Below are 25,546 nucleotides of genomic sequence, written 5' to 3'. Positions count from 1 at the left end.
GTAAATCCCCTTGCCCTACCTGCAACATTTCATCCTGGATTGCCATACGCTTAGCCAAGATTCCTGATGCAGTTGGTACCGCTGCTATTCCAAAAACATGCATCAAATCTCTTCCTACTAAGTTAACAGGGCAAATCCGGGAGATAATCACTCGAAATCTAATAGTTTGATTAGTTTCTGGGTCCGTAAACCATAAAGGTTTAGACAAAGGTTCCTTATAAATGAGGCCATCGGCCGTTTTGACTAGTACATAGTCATCAGTAGCCACATTGGATGGCAATGCAGTATGTTCTAGTAAGGTTTTGGAAGCCCCTAAGTCACATAGAAATTCTATGTCTTTCCCTTCAACCTGTAATATAATTACTGGTTGCACTTCTAACTGCATAGTCGTAGCTAGAGCTGTCAGGCTAACAACCTGATATTCACCTTTTTCCGAAAAGTCAGTCATCTCATGTTCCCATCCTGCACATTCCCCTTTACCTTCTTCATTTGCATCCTCAAAATCATCCTCACTTTGCATTACTGGCTCTTGCCAGTCGACCTCAGCGCCTGGGTCCGGTTCATCCGTGCTGCCATCATATAGTCATGCTGAACTATGATTTGGAGCAGCAGCGGATTTCCCAGGATTCTGGCAATCTCTTGCGAAATGCCCCTTCTTACTGCATTTAAAACATTCCTCCCTCTTTTGTCTGCCTTCGTAATCTTCAAAAATGTCCTACATTCCTTCTCCCTCTGCCTCTACCCCATCCCCTTCCTCTACCTCTGTTGGACGGAGCTTACATTAACATAAGTATTTCATCCGCGCTCACCGTAAAGGTTTGAGCCTGTTTTCTTTTCTTTTCCTCAAGATATTTATCTGCATGTAAGGGGATATGAGTCTGTGGACAGGGTATGTACCTTAGCTTCTTTTTGTTTTTACTCTGATTTGTCTATACTATGGTTACGTAGTTCCAGAGTCTCCTCTGCTTGTTTTTTGTAAAACTACGGAGGGTATTTTTCCCTGCTTCTCTGCCTCCTGTAAAACTACGAAGGACACCTTTTCTTGATTTTCTGCTTCTTTCTTTTTGATACTGGGGTGGACTAACCCTGTCTTTAGTGACATCAGGATACAAGGGTGGGGCTGTTGGTTTACGACAGACAATAGATGTTTTGTCATCTTCTTTGTGGACAAAAAGATGCACCTTTTGCACTCGAGCCACTACTTCCCTTATTTGAAAATTGTTCGTTATATCTCTTATTAGCTTCTTCTAACCATTTCCGTGCTTGAGGAAATCCTACCTTTTTTTTTTTGTTAACCTTACCTCCTGTGTCCCTGCGCAGGTCTCTCACTAGATTTTGACATTCTGATCTATTTAAGGTACCACTAAACCCATAATTTTTCTTCCATTTTTTCATATATTTCAAGTTTTTCGGATGTAATTTAAACATATATTCCTCATCCTCAGTCCTTTTATTTAAGCAGCCCTTACTAACACAACAACTGCTTCCTATTCCCATTTTTCTTATTTAAAAGAAAAACTGTTTCCCATTTTTCTTATTTAAAAGAAAAACTGTTTCCTTTTCCTGAGATCTCTACCGGTCTTTTGTAAAATTTAAACAAAAGAAATTCCTTTATGACTAGTCCCTTTGTTCTTTAAAAAAGAGAACAATACAAAAAGAGGGAAAAAAACATTACGCTTACCTTTCTGCGGTTCTCCGCCCGTTATCACCGTCCACGGATCGAATCTAAGAGTGACTGGCCTCTACTTGACTTCTTTGTCGGAGGTCTTTCCATTCAAGGGAGCAGATTCGTTCTCCCTTCCTGTACAGGTTTTCAGTCCCTCTTATGCGATTCTTGCCGTGAAGAGGTGGCCCCACTCTTGGGCCAGAAATGTCAAAAGATTTTAATACTCTTAACATATACTGGAAGAATCACGCAGCAAAAAGGTAGGCCAAAAAAGAGTTTATTTTACATGCATGGAGACCTGCCACAAAGTTCTTGGTATGTCAGCAGTCTAATTTCTGTACACTTTACATGGGTTTTATACCATCTTCTGCACATACACAGCAGCTGGTTACTAGACAAGGAATTTCAGTCAAGGCTATAAATTCACTCACTGGAGCCTTAGATGGTCAAAAGTCAGACACAAGATAAGTTGGTGCCTACATCAAGGCAACATCTATGCACTCCTCCTTGGTCAGAGGTCAGTCCCAAGATAGGCCTGTGCCTGGACCAAGGTAACATCTGTGCATTCCTTTCTGGTCAGCAAATTCCTTACAAGAAAAACAACTCATTTTAGCTTATTTCTTTGCACGCAATGCAGTTTCACATTTTAACCCTTCCTATACAGGATACAAAGATGTTGAACATAAAGATTCTTACTACAGAATGTCAGATCAGATTGACATTTTACTAATAGCCATCATTGGGTAGTCACTAACTACAGATCTGCTAAGTGGCTAGAATAAACTGTATCATGATCAGGGCCTTTAATAAACACAGATGGTGTCAGAGATCTTAAATGGAGAAGGTAGACAAACCAAGTTTGCAGTGACCGCTTAATAAAAGACCTAACCAATACCACAGAATGACAGAGCTTTTATGATAGATGAGATGTACACCCCCTAGAAGGATGGGTATTCAGAACCACATGCACAGTAAGATCAATAACATAAGACACACAAGGAAAGGTGGATGAGCGGTGTCATATTCAAAGACGGATGGGCCAGGGACACACCAATAGGTAGATGAATGGACTTGCCATTACTCCAGCCTTGATGGAGGATTCTTGCATACGGGAGTATGGATAATGGGTTCTTGTATCACACCAACACTGAATGGTGACCAGTTTCATTCTTCAGGCTTGTGAATTTCAAGTGAGGAGGCCATGGACCCCCAGTAAAAAATAACAGTATAAAGGTAAAAATACCTGATGTGCTGATACTGGTCAGGACTCCTAGTCAAACAGCCTCAGGGCTGCTATCTTATTGCACTTGATCGGATTCTGCCCTACAGAGACTGAGCTGATGAAGAATTGAAGAAAATATTATGAACTGAAAAGAAAAGTTATAATACCATTTACAAGTGACATATGAAAAATGTCATGCTTTTCTGCAGTGGAAGGGTTCACTTTGCCAAGGAATTAAAAAAATGTGTCCTGTGGCATGAGAGAGAAGTAATTCTATCATTAAACATTGATTCTGAGTTAGAAACCCAAGTTACTTACCGACTTAGTCCTTTACACAGCACTATTTAGCATTTCTATCATATTATTTAGTGTATTCCTGTTAGTAACATCTGTGTATCATTAGCATTAGTTACAGGTATATAAACATGTTAACATTTTTGCCTTTGTCAAGTATTAATTTTTATAAGTGATATGCAGTTGCTCTACAGGGCTTTTAACTGAAATGAGAGGAAATGTCGTGTAGTTGTTCATATGTCTGTCTGTGGTACACCTAGATGTTCTTTTTGTGATGTACTACTCATATGAAAAGCAGCAGTTACACCTTAATCTGTCTCTTTAAATTTTTGCATTATTTAAAGTCTGAATGCCCGTTTTCAAAGTTGCAGCGAAAACATGCTTGTGTTATACTCTTTGAAGCTTGCTGTCTTTTCATCCACCCTGTTACTTTCTCTAACTTGCCAACATGAGCATAGCACTTACAACTTCGAAATTATCAAACTCTTGATTCATGTGGGTTGACTTTATATGCCTTCTTCTCAAAGTCACTCTGCTTTGAAGCTTTGGTGACAGCTACAGAAAAGGTGCTCTGTAAAGAACAGACAGCTAAGTTTTATACTTTGCTTGAGACATCAGTAAGAAACCAAAGGTCCTGCAGTGATACCATGGAAGTCTGGTTATGACTCATTGCTAAGACACTTGCATAAGCTATGTTGATGGCAGTCTCTGTCTCATATTTTATATTGTTGATTTCTGTAAAGTTTCAAGCTGAAATTAGTCGTCTGAAAATAATAAAAAATAGAGGAAGTGTTGCTGATGTTTTTTAGACCTTAACTGAAAGAAAAGCCAAACAACTTGTCACTGGTTCTTCAGTTATTGAGATTATACAGAAGAACAGGACTGCTTTTGAGTTGTCATTATTGCAGGGAAGTATTTTATTTTTGAAATTAAAAATTTAAAATGTAGTGCCTGGTTAACAAGTTGTACATTATTCTGAACATGTGTTAGCATGGAGCAAATACTGCAGCTTTAAGGATGTTGTAGCTGACATTTAAGAGGCTGACTACAAGAACCTCAAGATTAGAGAGGACAGAGATGTCCGGATGTTTCATACTTCTAGGCAGGATTTCAAATCTCTTCATTTTATAGTGGTATACAGTAGAGGAGAGAATGAACAGTTGTATACTTGAATGTATGACTTTTGATTATGATGCATGTCTTAGCAACCTTTTTCTGACTTGGGATCTCAAATTCAGTAGCTTTTTAAATGTCATCAGTTCAGAAGACAGTAATTGCTGTGCACACGTCTAGTGATTCCTTTAAATCTGGGAATCGTCTTCTAACACGTAAGTACTTTGTTAGTCAAAGTTCTTTTCACGACTGTATGGTGCTCAGTATATTCCTTAATGAATGGATGACATATGTGTTTCTAAGATTTATTCCCATGCTGATGCTGAAATGATATAGTGTAACAAAAGACTGAATGTGATATTTTCTTTACTATAATGACAAATACACTAATCAGAATTTACTCCATGTTTTTAGTTTGCACTTCACAAAAATCAAGCTTGAATGGCTGTACAAAGGACCTGAAGAAGCTTTGGTGACTTGCAGACACATACTTTACATCTGGCAGACAGTGTTCAATTCATTAGATGTTTCAAGGTGAGGGCTTTACATTGTTTTAGTATTATTAATCAGGATACAGCAAATATAATCTGAGATAATAATAGAGAATGTGCTACATGTGCAATGGGTACATAAACTTCTCAAAGTCCTTTATTCATGATGATACAAGGTGCTGCATCAGCCTTTTGCCTGGAAACAAAACTACGCTGAGGTGTGAACATACTCTGTTAACTAAAAATAAAACTCTATGTTTAAATATTGATTTTAATATGTATTTTATGTTTGCAGTTTGTGAAATTACATAGATCACTATAAGGGTTGATGCTGGTGACTGCATGGTATACTGAAGCACACGTTTTCAGTCCATGCAAAATGTTTATTGAACATCATTCACCAAAACTCCATTCGACTAAATATACCTTACCTTGAGATATGGTAACCTCAGATTTATAATGTTTAGTGGGAGGCCTACTGAGGTAGTGCTGCATTTTCTTTAAGTTCTTGTGAAACATGAGACTTTTGGTTAGGTGCAAAATCCATATGTTCTGTAGTCATATCTCGCCTTCATTTTTACACTGTTCGGAGCCGATCCTCGGCTCCAACTCGGCAATTCTCTAGCTCAAAGTCTTCTGGTTGGCTCGTGTCAAGGAGGTATCCCATCATGCACCACTGACATATCCCAGATCTCGTTTGCTGTTTGACGAGTTCAGAAGTGCTTCTTCTTGGCCGTGGCTAAGTGGAATTTTTTTCTTATTATTATTCGACTTATAGTGTTTAAGCAAGTTTTATTAAGCTGTATTAGTATTTGTTTATAGTCTAGTGTCTGTTGAAGAACTTGTTTGGCATTGTTTTCTGTGTTTCTGCTGTTTTTTTCTTGGCCGTTCTTCCGCAGGCCTGTTTGTTGTACCCCTGCACTCACTGTTGGTTTTTTGCTGTTTGGGGCTTTTGCCTAATTGTTTTTCTTCTTTTAAAGCTATCTTTCACCAAGGGCTAGGCTCATTTAAGTTAGAGGACCTAGTCCTCGATCTGTCGTTCGTGTTTTTTCCTTCCTCCAGGGCTAGGCCCGTTTAAGTTAGAGGACCTAGCCCTCTGTCTGTCCTGTGTTTCTTCCTCTAGGGCTAGGCCCGTTTAAGTTAGAGGACCTAGTCCTCTGTCTACCTGTATGTTGTTTTTCCTTTAGGGCTAACCGTTTAAATTAGAGGTAGTTCCTGTGTTGCTTTGGCGCTTTTCACTGTGTTTTGATTTTTTATCGGTGTTAATATATATATATATATATATATATATATGTATATGGATTCACTTCAGAAGCTCGAATTTACAAAATCTCGAACTGCAAATAACCGTAAGCAAAAGATCGAGTTTCGTAAACTTGAACTTCTGAAGCGAAACCAAAAAAAAAAAACAATAAACTTTGCCCCCCACACCCCCCCCCACTTAAATATACCAACTCCAAGATCGCGCTACAGTGGGGAAATGGGAAATCTCCCGTCTTGCGCTGTATGTGGAAGCGCAAAATGGGAGATTTCTCATTTCCTGTCAACACCACAAAAAAAAAAAACATTACGTACACACAGAGCGTACAAGAATCCTTGCCTCTGTGTGCACGCAATGTATTAAGGTAAGTAAACTCTTATTTTTACACACTACACATCTTCGATTTACTGAAATCTCGATCATATGGTCTCGACCATATGACATTCGAGATTTCAGTAATTCGATTATGTGAAGTGTTCCCATATATATATATATATATATATATATATATATATATATATATATATATATATATGTATATATATATATATATATATATATATATATATATATATCGGTAGCAGATATGTTTAAAGAATTGAAAGACCGCAAACCTTCAGGGTTTAAAAAATTTTCAAAGTGCGCTCAAAAAATTTCCTTGACAGATGGGTATACTATTTGCGTATATTGCTTAGGTGCTATTCACCTTCAAGAGTCTTGCTCCTTTTGCCATGCTTTTAGTCCTCGAGTCCTTCAAGTGAGAAAAAACAAACTTAACCTGAAAGGTCTCTTAAAGCATTCCTTTGAGGAAGAATTGGCTTCTTCTTCCTCCTCTAGTTCCAAGTCACCCTCATCAAAGAAAGACAAAGTTAAACCTGCAAAAAGGCAGTCTCCTACTCATTCGGTGTCTTCAAAGCCGCCAGAGAAAATTTCTAAACTGACTACTTCCTCTTTGGCTCCATTGGTTTTGGTGCCGACAGATGTTATTGATGTGGAGCAATCAGTTTCGGTTCCAAAGGTTACAGAGCCGATAACTGAATCTGTGTCCCGGAGCCGGTCGCTGGAACTTCGTCCGGTTTCTCCGACACTCAGATCGCCTATTTTTTAGCAGTCTAGGTCCCCCACATTATACTTCAGGTCCTCTAGGAGCCTTTCTGATGAGGACATTGAGAGAGTGGTGCACAGACTCCTGAAGAAATCGGCACTGGCAAATTTACTTTCAGCTCCATCCCAGTCAGCTCCGGAGCCTACTGAGCCCGTCCACCCTATCACCATTCCTCATCCGAGCCACCACGGCCCTTCAGAGCCAGAGATGTTGGTGCCACTTGCTGTGGAAAGGTCGGTTCAAGATACCTCTGTGGGCCTATCAGTTCTGATATCTGCTCCGACTCCTTCGGTACTTCCGTGGGGTCTAGGGTCCTAAGCTCTCCGGTCAGGCCTGAGGGGGACGCTTGGACCCAAACTTCTTCGGTTCCTAGCTTACCTCTCAGTGCTTCAGCTCAGGTGAGCTCAGACCCCACGTCTGTCTCGGACCCTGTCTCCTTGGTACCGAGGACTGCCTCTGCTCCTTCAGAACAAGGGGTGTCCTCAGGGCAGAGGGGATCGGCCTTCGAGCTGATGAGGAGCGTTCTGTCCAAGTCTTCAGTTCCAACTAGTGGCACCGACACTCTCCTCCCTAAAGCACCAACCTCAGTCTCAGCACCTTCTCTCATCCAACACAGCGGAGACTCGCAGCCTCAGGAACCCTGTATGAGTGTTCCCCAGTCTTCAGAGACCTTCCCAGAATATCCTTCTGAGGAGCCCCCTCAGAAGAAAACTTGTAAGAGGAAGCATGTCGACTCCCCCGATGAGTCCATTACACCAGACACTGACCTCGAGGAATCAAAAGGGTCACCCAAGTCATCTTCTGATGATATCTCCTTCGCAGATATCCTTGAGATCCTGAAGCAGAGAGGTGGCTGGCCCTCCACCTCCCCTTCTGATGAGGAGTCAGTGTACCTGAAGGCTTAAAAGTCTCAACCCTCCACATCTTGGGTATCTCCACCTTTCGATGAACTTTTGGATCTAGTGAGTCGAAAGGTATGGGATACTCCTGATACTGTGGAACCAGTTCCTAGAAGACCGAATAAATTCCTATCAGCACCTCAGGACAAAGATTTTCTCACCAAAGGTGTGCCGGTAGATGCCATGGTGGTGGCAGCAGCCACCAAAAAGGAACTAGCTGAAACTTCCTCCACTGTCCATCCACCGAACAAGGAGTCTCGAATGATGGACAGGTACAGGAAGCGTATGTTTTCTTCAGCGGCTTTTACACTCAGATCGCTGAACTACCTCTTTCATTTCACTAGGCTCCAGAGAGATCTCCTGAAAGAGCTAGGAGATACTCTCCAAGGTAACGTATCTGAAGCGGTATCTGATAAGCTTAATGCACAGATGTCTACCTTAAATTCGATTGTTAACTCCTCCATGAGGCTGATATCTTATGCAGCAGATGGAGAGAGTAGGGCAGCGGGTTCAGGAGTTTCTCTTAGAAGGCACTCCTGGATGCATCTGTGTAATTTTGCGGAGACTTTTAAGTTTACTTTTACCAACGCCCCCTTTGATGGATCCTCGTTGTTTGGACCTAAGGTAAAGGACACACTCACCAGGTGCAAACAGGAAGGGAAAACCCTGTCTGCTGTTGGAGTACATTTTTACGTTCCTTCTAGACCCTATCCCAAAGGGCAGATGGGCAGAAAGATGTGGTTTAAAAAGGCTCAGAGGTTTTTTCCAGGATGCACAGGGTGATTCCTTCTCCATAGGGAGAGGAGGAGGGAATAACGGTAGACGTCACCGTAGAGGCAGGGGAGGGCCGCAGAATCTGTGATTCATTTCGTGGTCGTCCCTAACAGTGCTCCTGAAAGGAGGCCCGACTGTGCATCTCTGGAGACAGTCAGGGGCCGTGTATCTTTGTACCCAGAAGCCTGGTGCAACATCACACAAGACAAGTGGGAACAAAGGATAATTACCAGAGGATACTGTATTCCCTTCTCTTTCCCACCTCCTTGGACCAGAAGAATCCCGGATGTACCACCCAATCACAGGGATTTAGCAACTGTAGAAATCCAAAAGTAGCTTGGAAAGAGAGTCATCCAACCCATCCCCGCAGACCAAGTAGGATTAGGGACTTACTCCAGATTCTTTTTGGTGCCCAAACGAACAGGGGACTTGAGACCCATCTTGGATCTCAGCAAGTTGAACGAATCAGTAACGAAGTCCAAGTTCTGAATGGTCACGTTACAGTCGATACTCCCGTTGTTAGGGGAAAGATCATTTGGATGTGCTCCATAGATCTCCAAGATGTATACCACATCAGAATGGACAGAGCATCAAGGAGTCACTTACTCACCTGGCTGGGGGCCAGTCATTACCAATTTCGTGCCCTGCCCTTTGGTCTTACCACAGCCCCCAGGGTGTTCACCAAATGCATGGCAGTGGTAACGGCTCACTTGAGATGTCTTGTATTCCAAGTGTTTCCGTACCTGGACTGGCTCCTGACTGCCACCACCAGGCATCTACTATTACAAGCCAGGGATGCCACCATTATGACTTGCTTGCAACTAGGAATTACAATAAACTGGCAAAAATCTACATTGTTGCCCTCTCAGCATGTGAATTTCATTGGTGCAGAAATAAACACGGTCTCAGTGAGGGCTTACCTCCCATAGAGAGAGTTCAGAATCTCAGGCAACAAGTTTGGAGTCTACTTCCACAGCGAAAAGTAAAAGCGAAGACGGTACTCAAATTGCTAGGTACGATGGCCTCCATTATAACATTAGTCCCATTGGCCAGGCTGCACATGGTTCTACAGTGGTTACTTTTCACCCAGTGGTCTCTGCAGCAACTACCTCTTTCTCACCCCATCCTGATAACAGAACCGTGCAAACAGGATCTTTGCTGGTGGACCCAGTCCAGCCATCTGACTACAGGCAGACCTTTTGTTCCATCTCCCCCAGTCGCCAACATGACCACAGATGCCTCCCAGATAGGGTGGGGGAAGGCATTATCTAGGGAGAACAGTCCAAGTCACGTGGCAAGAACACAAGGCTCATTTGCATATCAATGTCCTGGAGATGACAGCAGTGCTTCTGGTGTTGCAAGCACTTCACAGCTTTCTCCCTCTAGGGACGATTGCAATTCACTCTGACAATATGTCAGTGGTATGGTACATAAATAAACAAGGAGGGACCAAATCCTACCCCCTATGCAGAGCGGCCCTTCGATTTGGGAGTGGGTAGTGTCTCCCCAATGCTTTCTGGTTGCAAGGCATATTCCGGGGAAAACAAGTGTGATAGCCAACAGGCTCAGCAGGGCGATTCTTATGCCTCACGAATGGTCTTTGAATCCACACATTGCAGAACAGATTTTTTGCAGATGGAGTAAGCCTTGCTGCGATCTCTTTACCACCCCTCTGAATGCCAAATGCAGCAGTTACTTCACCCTGATCCTCACGATTGGCCCTCGGGACTTCTTTATGCCTTCCCACCTTTTCTTCTGATATCAAAGGTCATTCAGAAAGCAAAGTCCTTGGGATGCAAGATGATCCTCATTGCTCCTTACTGGCCTTGTCATATTTGGTTCCCCTTCCTCAGACCTCACCTAATGGATGAACCTTGGATTCTGGACCCAGTTCCAGACTTACTGATGCATATGTCAGGGGTGTTCCATTCCTCTCTCCACACCATCAGTTTGATAGTGTGGTGTTCCATTCCTCTCTCCACACCATCAATTTGACAGTGTGGTGTTCCATTCCTCTCTCCACACTCTCAATTTGACAGTGTGGCTGCTCCGGTTCAATCTCTAGTCAGGCTTCACGACTTTTCTCCTGATGTGGTACATATTCTGACATCTTCTCACAAACTTTCAACTGGAAAGATTTACGCCAGTAAGTGGAAAAGTTCTTCCTTTTGGGCTCACAATAGAAATCTTGATCCTTACAGATCCCCCATCTCTGCGATTTTGAAGTTTCTTACACAACTGTTTCTTCAAGGGTCAGGCACTGCCACTATTAAAGTTCAACTGGCAGCTATTTCTACCTTCCATTTGGCTAATGAACCTAACCTTATGGCGCATAGATTGTGCAGAGCCTTCCTTAAAGGTGCCACATTATTGAGACCCCCGTCATAGACCCTGTGACACCCTGGGATTTGAATTTTGTCCTTCATAAACTGACTTTGCCTCCCTTTGAACTGTCAGCAGTGTGCAATCTCAAATTCCTCTCATGGAAAACCATATTTTTAGTGGCCATCACATCTGCAAGGAGGGTCTCAGAACTTCAAACCCTCTCTATTAGGCAACCTTATTTGGCGTTCCACAGAGACAGGGTTTTCCTGTGGACCAACCCTTCATTTGTCCGTAAGGCCTCTTCACAGGCTAATATTAATCAATCCATTGAACTGCCTGTCTTTTTCCCAAAAATTTCCGATAAGGCAGAATACAAATTTCACCAGCTTGATGTTCATAGACAGCTGTGATTCTATCTTCATAGAACCAAGAATTTCAGAAGGTCTGACCAATTGTTTCATTCCTTTTCAGATTCAAGAAAGGGTTTACCAGTCTCAAAACATACTTTATCACACTGGATTTCAAGTTGCATTTCATTCATTTATGCGTCCAGTGGCAAAGATCTCCCTTTTAAGGTGAAAGCCCATTCTACTAGATCTGTTTCTACATCAGTGGCCTTCCAAGCCAAAATTCCTATGGATAACATTTGTGCAGCAGCAACATGGACTACCTCTCATACATTCATAACTCATTACAAGTTGGACGTGGCTACCAGGAACAGATCGTCTTTTGGTTCCACAGTACTCAGAAATATTTTCCCATGAGCCACCCAAGATAAAGGTGCTAGGGACGCTGTCCCAAGTGTAAGAATGAAGGCGAGATAGGACTACAGAACATAAAGAAGTTATGTACTCACAATAGCGTTCCATGTTTGTAGTCCATCTCATCCTTCATTCTTACTATCCCACCCTCCTGCCCCCTCCTTCGATGACCTGGGAGAATTTAAACATTTACTCTCTCTCTACGTTTGAGACCTTTCTCCATGGTTTGTTCTTTCCTCTATAGTTTCTTCTACTAGCAGCAAACAAGATCTGGGATATGTCAGCAGTGCATGATGGGATACCTCCTTGCCACGAGCCAGGCAGAAGACTTTGAGCTAGAGAATTGCCGAGTCGGAGCCGAGGACCCAAGTGTAAAAATGAAGGACAAGATGGACTACAAATATGGAACGTTATGGTGAGTACATAACTTCTTTTTCTCTACAGTGGAGTAATAATTTTATGGTTCTATTAAGGGTACTTCAGGATAATCGTGTGTAATACTGATATGAATAGTATGGTGGAAATGAAAGGGGAAGGACTGGACAGTGTTTTTGGAATTGCTAGAGTGTGAACGTTCTGAGTTAAAAAATGCAAAGCAGTACTCCTTTGAAACAAAATCCTCAATGTATAATACATATTGGAGAAGAAGGGACATAAAGTATCTGCAGTATACAGCTTTAGGTATCACAGTGACTAACTTTGTGGAGTTGTGTGCCACGTGATACACATACTCCTTCCATAAGACAATCTGAATAAGCATGTCATGAAGGCTAGAAGTGTCTGTATTGTTTACTAGTATAAAACATGTTGTCAGAAGTGATATATTTATAGAAATGAAGAGTTCCTGTTTACAGGATGTTATATGTTTCTTGTAAAAAGCGTAAATTGCAGTGGAAAAGTGCTTTAATTGCAGCCAATCGGAATTATCTCACTGAAAGACAGTTTAGCAGAAAACTCAAATTTTTAGCTTCAGGAATTTGATTTAAAATTCAGTCCAAGTAGAATAGCTGAGAAGATCAATAAGATGCATGCTGTGCCACATTTCTGTATGTCAGCAGCAAAGGTACTTGATATGTTTATTTTACTCGGACAAGGCAACATAGCCACAGTTAGATGTAAGTTAATGAATTATTGTCAATCTAGGAGTATCTTGGCTTCTATTCAGCATTTGTTCTCTACAAAGGCACAACATTCTACAGGATGTATCAATGATTTTGTTACTAGCTGAGCAACTGACAGAAAGACTGTGAGTTTGTTATATTACACAGTTACAATAGATTTGCTTGAGATAAGAATATAAAAAGCCAACTTTTCTGCACCCAGCTCTCCCTTCCCTTTCAACCATCTGTCCCTAACCCATGCCATCTTGAATGTCTTTGTAGATTCCTTCTCCACCACCAATTCTTGTAATCCATTTCAAGGGAAAGTAACTTTATTTTTGAAGAACTATTTTTGGAGATCCAAGAATTAGTTATTCTTTGTACACTGCTGTCTGAGATCTCCTCATTCCCCTTCTCTTCTTCTTGTACAAGTGACTCTTTTACATACCTCTGACGTACTTGAGGGGACAGGTGCAGACCATCCGTGGCAAAGCAACTTGGTCTATTAACTATATCATCTCAGGCTGACAAATATTCTATCCCCTTTGAATGGCGCCAAAAACTAAGACAATCATTATTAAAGTCAATTATTTTCTGTGCCATTTTTAGGCATTGCCAAACTGATAAACCTTCCAACACAGCACAACCAACCCAAGAAAATCTAAAGGTGTCAGTGCTTAATGCTAGGTTGATACATACCTGGGGCACATAGTCTGACACCTCCATCATATCTCTCTTCATATAATCCAGGGAGGTATGTCTTAGATCGTTTACACCCACATGGATTGTGACTGAGTTATACAAGTACGTGTTATTCAACGACCTGAGTGTGTGTATAATACAGCAGATTCTGGCCCCTGATAGGCAACTGATCTTGATTTTCTACTTATACAGCCTGGTGAGTGGGCCACCTGTGTGTCTCACAATGGAGTGTCTTATAACCAAAATACTAAGTTGTGTTGTGGTTTGCTTGATGGGCTTACAATTTGGGACTGCATGAGACGTGGCTATGTGTGTTGTGATTGGTGTTTTGACAGAATGCTCTTGAGATCATACCTCTCAACCTGGAAACATCAAAAATCTTGACAAAGGCCCATGAAAAATAGGTACAAATCTGTACACTGATTAACATAAAATTTGCGTACATAATTATGTAACCCCACCCACCCCAATGGAATTGTGGGTACCAATTTTCAAATGCAAACTGAAGAACAGACAACCAAAATGTGGTCCCTGACCCTATAGTAAATATTAACATTTTTTTTAAAATGTGTAGCAATGATGTTCCTGGGAATGGAGAAGATGAACCTTAGGGTTTTGTTTTTGGTGACTTGCAGTATGTGGGTTTTGTGGTAAAAGTAGGACATTTAATGGTAGGCATTAGCAATATTCTATTCTTAACAAAAGAATATTATAGTTTGGTAGGACCTCCACAAAGACATTCTCCATAGCTTACTGATCAGTGGTGTAGCTAGAGTTTGTGCCACCCGGGGCTGTCTGAGTTTGACGCCCTCCCCCACTCACAAAAATCATAGTCGAGTGGCACCCCCCCTCCATAGACAACCCTCCCATCTGTAGCCATTCCAATGTCCCATTACTTGGCTATTTTGCCGCCCCATTTACCATAAACACTAATGTGCACACTGCTTTAGTTCTACAATAATTTGGATTTCATTTAAAACTTATTTTACATTTTATAGCACATACACTAATAGACATCTGCTAAACAAAGCAATACAGTCTCACAATGAAAATAGATTTAGGGGATTAAAACTTCTCTGCCCTTGAAAGTAAACTGACATTCATTGAAACCCACATTCAAGGCATCTGGCCATTGGCAGATAAAGTTTACCTTTGGGCTGTTTTCAAATCATAGGCCCCCTGCACATGAAACATAACACCTTTCTGATCATATTACATTGTATTCCTTGTATAATACAACACACTTGTTACAGTGAATTTTAAAATTATTGTTTTGAATGTTTTTGAAGTAAGCAATGAAACAAAGTGCATGAACCAATAGTGACAAAACTGTCCAAGTCAGAATATCTCCATCATAAAAGTCTACTCAAACTTCTACTTCCACCAGTATCAGTAAATATGCAGTCTCTGCAGAAGTAAAAGTTATCTAAATAATTCTACATTAAAGAGATCCGTGACTAATGAAGAGGTTGCTGCTAACAAACCACTTTATATTTCATTGTTTTATCTATAAGTAAACTGCCTGTTGTGCCCTTGAGGAATAAACTGCCTATGTTACATTACAAAAAAAAATGACAAGCTAGTAATATTGCAATAGGGAATGGATGGCAAACTAATAACAGGTTCATAGTTACTAGGTATCTCCTCCAAAGAGGATATTCTCAGGATTGCATCATTCACTCCCTTTAAAAGTACAACACAGTACAGTATCAGTAATCCACATACATACTGTGGGAGTAGAATCCACAGCCTTCTGCATCAAATGCAAGTATTTTACCTGTTGTGCTACTAACACAAACAGACTTAGCAAAAGCAGCACTAAACTTCTCTCCCCCCTGAAGAACTATGCAGCACAAGAAACCTGGAAAAAGCCAACATTTATGGGGGGGGGGGCAAAGACCCCAAACCAGGGACACATTTTAAACATTTCTTGTATAATCATAGAAAACTTGCTAGAATAAAATGTTTTGTCTTACCATGCACTTCCTGAAAGATAGGAAGACTGAAACTTAAATGACAATCATTATTTAATGAATTCCTTCTCACTTATTGCTAAAAAAATTTTAAGAGGAACAGACCAGACACACACACACACACACACACACACACACACACACACACACACACACACACACACACACACACTCTCTCTTCTTTCTGCCCAGAAACAAAAACGAGCAATAGATTTATTTACTAAAAGCCCAGAAACGAGCAGCAGTTTATTTACTGAAAGCCCCGAAATGAGCAGCAGATTTATTTACTGAAAGCCCTCTGCCCAGAAATGGAAATGAGCAGCAGGTTTACTGAAACCACAGAAACGTGCAGTAGATTTATTTACTGAAAGCCCAGAAATGGAAACGAGCAGATTTACTGAAAGCCCAGAAACGAGCAGCAGATTATTTACTGAAAGCCCAGAAACAGAAACCAGCAGCAGATTTACTGAAAGCCCAGCAGATTTACTTACACACACGCAGCTTATAAATGGACACTTCTTTCAGCCCAGAAATGAAATGAGCAGCAGATTTACTTACACACAGACACACACACACACACACACACACACACACACACACACACACACACACACACACACACAAGATTTAGTTGTTTCAAGTTCAACCCAGGGACACACGGCTTGTTAACAGACACTTCTTTTTTCAGCCCAGAAACGAATGTACACAAGAAACGAGCAGCAAATTTACTTACATACACACACCAATAATGAAATCGAACAGATTAGCAGATTTGTTTTTACTTCAGGTCGAACGACATGCAGATACTACACACTCCAGTAAGAAAATACTTGAAAATCTTTGAACTTGCAGATAGCTAAATGGATAGCAGCAGAGTTGCTTACACAATTCTTCCGGCCCCAGACAATTTCACAGCAGCGGCAGCAGATAAAGTTACAAAAAAAATCACAGCCGGTAGAAAGCTATGCCCCTATAGGCCCAACCCATGAGTTTTTTTTTTTTCTTACCTGGATGCTGGCTGAGACATGTGGGCAGACTCTGCAAAACAATACCTCCGGAATTGCTGCTTCCTTCCAAATAGTTTAAATTAAATTCTGACCGAGTCCAGCAGGTAATAGCTGATGTCATCATGCACACCCTGTAGGTTGGTGATGTGTGGTGATGTCAGCCATAAATTTAAAGTGGTAAACTAGTAGCAGAAAAAAAATCGGGAATTAAAGGGGCCACTTGGGAATTCGTGGCACCCCATTATTTTGCCCTCAAATACTGAAAGATTTGGTATGGTTGAGAGGTATGCTTGAGGTTGCTGAGGATATTTATTATAACTACAATGTTTGGAAGACCTTTGAAGTTTAGGGGGGTTACATTTAAGAGCCTCAGCATATGTGCGTCTATGTGTCTGGTCCATACTGTGTGTGTTGAGTGTGGTGTGTGCGTGTATATTTCTGATATTCTGTTTGTTAATATAAGCGCTTGTATGTGAGTGTCTTGCCTCCAGTGACATTGTGAAACTACACCTCTCACAGACTGTAGCAGGTTGTTTAAGAATTAGAAGGATATCAGCAAACTTGAGAAAATTGTTACATCGTCTCAGGATACCCATATCCGCCAAACTGGCCCTAGAGAGAGTAGGAAAGTACATATCCATAGTTACAGATCCTTATTACATCATCTACAAGGGGATGGCACAACAGGGGTATACAACTGGTTAGTTTGGTTGCTGTTAAGAGTATAGACTATAATCAAGACTGTCTAAGATTAAACTTTGCACATTCTATCACTGGAAGCAGAAGAGTAGCACTAGTCCCAAGTTACTTCCTGAGTAGTACTAACCCAAATGTTTATAGGTTCAGTATACTTGCTATAGAAGAAGTACTAACCCAAATGTTTATAGGTTCAGTATACTTGCTATAGAAGTAGTACTAACCCAAATGTTTATAGGTTCAGTATACTTGCTATAGAAGTAGTACTAACCCAAATGTTTATAGGTTCAGTATACTTGCTATAGAAGTAGTACTAACCCAAATGTTTATAGGTTCAGTATACTTGCTATAGAAGTAGTACTAACCCAAATGTTTATAGGTTCAGTATACTTTCTATAGAAGTAGTACTAACCCAAATGTTTATAGGTTCAGTATACTTGCTATTGTCTTCTCTTAGCAGATACCCTGTATAGAACCTACAGCAGTTGGATGCAATAGAAAATTCAGCTGCACAAAAATCTGAAGAGATTACCAACAAAACTACAACCAGATCACTCATTGAAGTCCAATAAACACTACCATTCATACTGATCAGTTCACCATTTAGAACTGGACACTGCTAAGAGGGTATTTTCACAGATTAGACTGGTATTTTCTGTTAAATGGATCAACCATACTATGGTTAAAACAATATGCAACAACAATATATTTAAATGCATTGTGAATTTAAACTGTATGTCTTTGCTCATTGTGTGTTCTACTGAGCCCAGACCATAGCTGAAAAAATTCTGCAGACCACTCCACCTAATCACTTAACAAACAGATGAATAAATCATGGGTTTTTACTAGAAAGTGTATTGCATTTGAGTATGTTCTTGAGCAGGACTGAGTTACAGATTTATTCTATTGTAACCATCAGCCCAGATACCCAGGAGCAAAACATTCTGAATGGAGAGACGATAAGTCAGCAAGCAAAGGAGAGTAGCAATGCTGAAATTGAATTCATCCTCAAGTCTTGGTGGGTACCTTCAGAAGGTGTACCCTGTTTTTCCACAAAATCCTCACCAAGATGACACTATTATATAGACTGTATTTTATACAGCATATATCATGGACAGAAGTAGATCAAAAATTAAAAAAGATAGCTGGATGCACAAGACCCAGGATACAAAACTGCCCAATCCTGGTAAGCACACTGGTGCCAAGACTGGAAAAAATGACAAAGTGGAATCCTCAAAATATGGAAACATTCCTACAATGGGGCCAAAAGATTAAGAGGGAAACTAGAGGAAAGAAAAATACTTCCACAAGAAAAACTGTTGGAAGCTCCAAATAAAAATTTGTGTTCATTAATACAACAGATTTGTGAAAAACAGTATATAGACCAAGAAACATTGATCTGTTTGGAAAAAGAAGTATCTGAGGAAGATTTGATATGGTTCAATATTTATGCAAAGTCAAAAGCCAATTTAATCAGTACACGAAACGCAGCCCCAAATATATTTGAAGAGAAATACAGGCAAAGACATCCAGATATGGAAAATTTCACAATACAAAAAATAGTATCACAAAGAGGGACTGTAGAAAAGAAGATTAGTAAGTAGAAGTTAAAAAAATAGAAATTGAAGTTATGGAATGCATGCGAAGTGAAGGATTTGGTATGGAAGGTCTAACACAAGTTATATCACAACATGATGGAACGAGTCCCCAAAGTAAGGACAAACACAAAGATCAGGAGACATGTGAAGAAGAAATATGGACATGGGAAAGAAAAAGAGATGTAATATGGTGCAACATCTGTGCAAAGGAGAAAGCAAAACTAATCAATATAAAAAGAGCACCCAAGATATTTGAAGAGAAATGCAGGCAAAGGAATCCAGAGATGGAAAACTTTACAATACAAAAAATAAGAAGACAAAGAAGAAAAGTAGAAAAGGAGATTCGTAATGGAGAAGATAAAGAAATAGAGACTGAGGTTATGGAGTACCTGCAAAGTGAAGGATTCAGTGTAGGAAATGTAACTCAGAAAACACTACAGCAGGATATAGCAATGGACATCTAAATGAAGGAGAAACCATTGGAATGGGAAGCAACACGTCAGTTGCCATATGAAGATATTTTGGAGCCTTTCACAGGAAACCAGTATAAACGTTTACTTGAAGCTGGACAGGAAGTGAAGGAACTGGAAACTGTGGCAACTCTGACAAAGTTAATGTTGAGGAGTGATAGGCTAGTGAGTTCTCATATGACACAGCAACGAATGACTCAGGATATTGAAGAGAATGTGCCACAGGAAGATGCTATAGAACTTTCCATAGAAGGCCCACAGGAAATGGAGAACAAAAATGTGCCTTCAGTTTAGAAGAAAATGAGTTGAGAGAAGAGTTGCTTGATTTACTAGAGATAGATAGACATATTAAGATCAATAAAAGAAAGAGACTGTAGAATGTCGATAAAACCCAAAAAGTTAGAAGTTTGATAAAACAAATGAACACTAATTAGGACTGTCCATAGAGATTCTTGGAATATAATATAAGTAAACAAGATATATTACTGTGCAGCTAAATTAAAAGCAGACAAAATTCTGTAACAAGAACACAGGCTAGTCAGGGAAAGGAAGGGGAGAAATTAAATACCATCATGGAAGTATCGAATAGAAAAAAATATAAAGCAATTAAGACAAGAAGTGTCACTGTTAGAAGAGTATGGAAGAGGGAACAGATCAACAAATATACTCAGAAAGATAGAAGTGATGAAAACAATGTGCATTATTATAAAGAATCAGGATTTATCATGCACTATTGCAAGTAATAAACTAAAAGTATCAGCACAGGCAGAAAAACTTAGAAGATACACAGATAAATATAAAGGAAAAGTACAAAATAAGAGATTTATTGATGACCCCAAAAAGTTTTATAGAGAATTTGGAAACAAGGTAAAAGGAATTGAATGACCAATAAAAAAGAAAAAATAGATACATTTTGGAGAAATGTTTATGTAGATCTTGTGGAATATAACAAAAATGCTAAATGGATAGAAGAAGTAAAAGAAAGAATAAAGTTCAAACGTGCAGGATATGAAATGGGATGAATTAAAAGCTGGAGAGATTGAAACAAAGTTAAGAAAAGCCTCTAACTGGAAAACCCCAGGCCCAGATGTAGTACCTAACTTCTGGTTAAAAGTATTAACATCTTTACACAAAGATTTAGCCATGAGTAAGAACTATTTATATGCACACCTCGAACAGACACCAACCTGGCTAACAACAGGAAAAGCAATACTCCTACTTAAGAGTGTCAAAAGTCAAAGTAAACTTTATTGTCATACAGATCAACACAGAGGAAAAAGTGTATATCACTGCACCAAGTTTCGATACTCAGGCTGGTACCATATGAATGACAGTTTACAGAAGGAAGATAGATACAATTAATAAAAATTTAAATAAAATTAAATATAAAAATAAGATATAAAAATTAAATAAAGTAAAACTAATTTGAAAGCTCTATTTACATCAGAAACACAACAAATACAACAGCAGGAATAGACTCAGTAGAAATATAAGGATATGCAAAAAACAGTGCTATAATAAATAAGAGAGGCACACATGTAAACGTACCCACCACCAATATATACCATAAGCATACAGTTCACAGTTTTCCTAGTGGAGAGAGAGACATATGAAGTGAGATATTAAAAAATGACATATTGCGCACAAATGTTTCACCCATATAGTGTGTTAGGCTATAGGTTTATTATTCAGCAGTCTGATAGCATGTGGGAAGAAGCTATTATGGAATCTGGATATCCTGCATCTAATGCTTCTGTAGCACTTCCTTGTTTGCAGGAGTTTGATCAGTCCATGAGCCAGATGGTGAATATCCCTCAATAGTTTTTGGACTCTGCTATAACATCTGTTTGAATATATATCCTGTAGGGATTGAAAGTTGGTGCCAATGATTTTTATGGCCTGTTTAATAATCTTATCCAGTGCCTTCCAATCAGCTTGAGAGCAATTTCCATACAGGCAACAATGTCGTTTGTCAGTACACTCTCTGTGTAGAAGGTGAATAGGACCTGTGGGGGGAGGTTAGCTCTAAGAAGTCTCCTAAAGAAGTGTTGACATTTTGTTGGGCTATATTTATAAGGTAGGAGGTGTTTGTGCCCCAAATTAGGTTTTGTGAGATATGTACCCCCTAGGAATTTTGTGTTATTTACTCTTTCCACTGTGGCACCATTGATGATGATAGGGGTGTGTGGCTTTTTCTTCTTCCTAAAATCTGTCATGATTTCCTTGGTTTTTCCCAACATTTAGTACTAAGCTGTTCTCAGTACACTAATTAATAAGTCGGTTCACTTCTTCTCTGCAGGCCACATCATCTTCCTTCTTGATAAGGCCAATTACTGTGGTGTCATCTGCAAATTTGATGATTCTGTTTGACTGATGCATAGCTGTGCAGTCATGAGTTAGAACTGGGAAAAGAAGTGGACTGAGTACGCAACCTTGTGGTACCCCAGTATTTAGGGTGATGCTGTTTGAGTGATGCTTTCCAGCTCTAACTATTTGTGGCCCTTCAGTTAGAGTGAACCTGCAAGCTACCCTAAAAATTATAGACAATTAATTTGCCTTTTGATGATGTATAAACTATACACCAGAATGTATGCCGTTAGATTTTATAGTCATTTAGAAGAAATTCAATCATGGCAGTAGAGCAAAAGGATAATAAAAGAAAGTCATATGGAACAAAGGCTCATTTGTTGCTAAGTAAAGTCATAATGGAGAACTGTATAAAGTGCAAGAATTTAAGTATGGCATGAATTGATTACAAAAAAGCATTTGACAGTATCCCAAATTCATGGATAAAAGAGTGCTTAAAAATATATAAGGTACACTCTACACTGATCAATTACATTACAGTGACTATGAAACAGTGGCAAACCACTTTTCAATTAAGCCATTACAAAGGACAACTTATTATTCCAGGTATAATAATTCAAAGGGGGATATTCCAGGGTGACTCCCTGTCACCGCTGCTATTCTGTCTTTCCCTTAACCAATTAAGCTGTCTACTTAAGATTAGGCCATGGCTATAATTTAGCTACTAGAAAACAACAAAGTGTAAGGACTTCTCATCTTCTCAGTGATTTAAAACTGTATAGCTCACCAGATGAGGAACTGAAAGCACAACTGCAAGTAGTCAAAACTTTTTCAGATGATATAAGAATGTCATTTGGTTTTGATAAATGTGCAAAAGCAACATTTAAAGCAGGAAAACTGCAGCACCAGGAAGACATCAGTTTGGGACAAGAATGTGATATAAAAGAACTTGAGCAAGAGGGAGTTTATAAATATTTGGGAATTGATGAAGGATCAACAATAAAACATGAACAAATGTGAATAAAACTTAGTAAGGAATATTTTAGAAGACTTAAATTCAAATTAATTCTGAAAACAGCATTGACATCTAGGAACAAAATGTAAGCTCTTCTTGGACCTAACTTACAGTTTTGGAGTGACTTGACTGGCCTCAAAGGGTATTGGACAGATTAGACGGGAAAAACAAGAAGGATCTTCATGCTCATCAAATGATGTATAAAAATCAGTGCTTACCAAGATTATATATTCCCTGTTCTGAAGGAGGGATGGGCCTCCTTGAAATTAATTACATGTATAGATCTGCAATCGTGGGACTGCACAGATATCTGCTGACCTCACAAGACCCAAACATAGTGAAAGTTTCGAAACATGAGGAGAATAAATCTAAGATGACTTCTCTGGTTAGTCTAGCAGACGCATATCAGTGTCAAGCAGGAATGGAAATCAAACCAGAAGTAGATAAAAATCAAGGAGCAACTGAATGTTCCAAAAAACAAAAGAAAGAATAAAAGGTGAAGGACCAGGTGCGAAGGCAAGAAATGTGGAAAATGCATAAATATAGTTGCAGGTATAGAAAATTCCTGGAAAAACCTCATATGTTGATCAGGATTGAACGCAGGAATGGTTAAGGAGAGGCAAATTCAAACCAAAAGAAGAAAGGTTAATATTGGTGGCCCCAGATAGTGGGTTACATACATGTTGGGTTACAAAGTTCATTGAACATGTGGGTGAAACAGACAAATGTAGGTTTTGTAAAACAGAATTGAAAACAGTCACACACCTTGTTGTTAGCTGTGACATACTAATGGCAGAAGTACTGTATACTGAAAGGTATTATAACGTGGCAAGACTGTTGCAGTAGGGATTGTGCAAAGGTTATGGTACTGAAGTGGCTGAAAAACACTGGAAACATGAGCCACAAAGAATCATAGAAAATGATGAAATCTACATCACATGGGATCACCCATTACCAACAGTTCAAAAGATAGAACCGAGAAAACCAGATGTGGTCCATGAAAAGAAGACAAAAGTAGTATTAATCATTGAAATCGGCACACTCAGTGACTACAGTGTCTTGCGTACAGAGACACAAAGTCATAAAATATCAGGATCTGCAGGCAGAAACAAGAGCAATGTGGAAGAAAGATTCCCAGCCATTTCTAATAGTAGTAGGAGCAATGCGCCTTATAAAAAAGAATCTACAATCGTGTTTAGATATGTTACCAATACAAGTAAATCTGTATGAATTGCAGAAGGAGTCATTACTGGGCACATTGCGGGTGCTGTGAAGATCACTTCTGGCTGACATCAAAGATTGAAGCAATACTAATTTCTTGAATTTTAATTGTACTTTGACTTAGGAATGGGGTCCATTCCCATCATGGTATTAAAAACCCAGAAGACTTGGAGAAATTAAAAAAATAGCATAAGTTATCCAGCCTCCTTACTGACATGCATGAAAGACGAGATGACTGATTCTGAGCAACTTTGATGTCTAGGTTGACTACAAGTCTAATGAACTTACAGTGAAACTTTGAAATCTTTTTGAGGGTTTCATATTCACTCATTTGCTACCACTGCTCCACATAAAGCTGGGCATTCATCGGACTTGGTTTTCCAGCCTGATCAGGACACTGAGGACCTGAAGATGGAACCTGTTATTTAAATGACTCACCATCTGGTACACATCACACTTGTTGTCCTGCTTGTTCTTCAATCTGATATTGAGCTGGTTCAATGTCATAATCTGTAAGATATTGATAGTGGTGTCTTTTGTTCTATTTTGGAGCAGATTCTGGAGCAGGGCAATGCAAATAATCTAGAATTGCTCGTCACTACATATAATATGCCTGTGATAAGTACTTTGGATTCTTTATTCCCATTCATGTCCATCCAAAGTTCAGCACTGAATGCAAGCCTTGGTCTGATTCTCAGTTTTATACAATATGGAAACATGGGACAGTGGCTGGAATGACAGTTGAAGAAGTTGTACCTTCCTGAGTTCAAATTTAGTCCCGATGCACTTAATGCTGCTTGCCAGATGGAACGGTCAGGTAAAAGAGCATTTTTTTGTTCAGTGATATTTTGCATACAAAACCAGCTGACTCCATTTTTTAAAGAGTGCATAACCTTTGCAGCCCAGACTGTTGTATCTCCCATAAAGCTTTTTTTTTCTGCAGCTCATTGTGAGGCATTTGTATGATTCTTTACATACAAGACTGCCAAGACAAAGCAATCCTCTCTGATGCATTTGATCATGTAGCATTTCTGCATGTCCAGTGTTTGTCTTCTGAACTACTTCTTGTTAGAGATTAGCTATATTGCTTATGAAAATATCATAAATGATGTTTTAGCTCCAAGCTAGAACCTTGCTGTTCTGAGTTAATTACATTCGGTCTTGAATCACTCAGTACATTTATTTTCCCAAGTGCTCACCCCACTGTTGAAGAATGGCATTTTTCCATTTGCGTTAAAAGAGGCATTGCTCATTCTAATCTGAAAGAAATCCGTGCTTGATTTGGATGTGCTGGAAAATTAGCAGCCCATCTGTAATGTTCCCAGGGTGTGTACAGACAAATGATTTCCTGTATCTGTCAGTCTGGGTTTGGACCCATGAACAGTATAGAGACGGCTGTCATTCACAATGTTAATGACCTTAATATAGTGACACATCAGGGGTTATATTCTGTCTTGGTTCTCCATGATCTGGCAATGACTTCTGATAACAGCAACCATAAGATCTTTTTATCAGAACACTGGAATTCCTTTTTTTTTTGTTTTTA

The 25,546-nt window shown here is 39.7% G+C and overlaps 1 protein-coding gene across 1 annotated transcript in view; it reads left to right on the top strand.

Moving 5' to 3' along the window:
• TTC7A (tetratricopeptide repeat domain 7A) overlaps positions 1–25,546 on the top strand; it is a 2,391,665-nt gene that overhangs the window by 1,662,955 nt on the left and 703,164 nt on the right. The window contains exon 16 of the mRNA XM_044060227.1: positions 4,710–4,829. Coding sequence (XP_043916162.1) covers positions 4,710–4,829 — 120 coding nt within the window. The remainder of the gene's footprint in view (positions 1–4,709; positions 4,830–25,546) is intronic.

Source organism: Protopterus annectens, chromosome 1.part0, assembly GCF_019279795.1.
Source record: "Protopterus annectens isolate FY-2018-M chromosome 1.part0, PAN1.0, whole genome shotgun sequence".
In the NCBI taxonomy this organism is placed as follows: domain Eukaryota; kingdom Metazoa; phylum Chordata; order Ceratodontiformes; family Protopteridae; genus Protopterus; species Protopterus annectens.
Note: the sequence above shows the minus strand (reverse complement) of the source record. Positions and strands in the feature narration are given on the sequence as shown.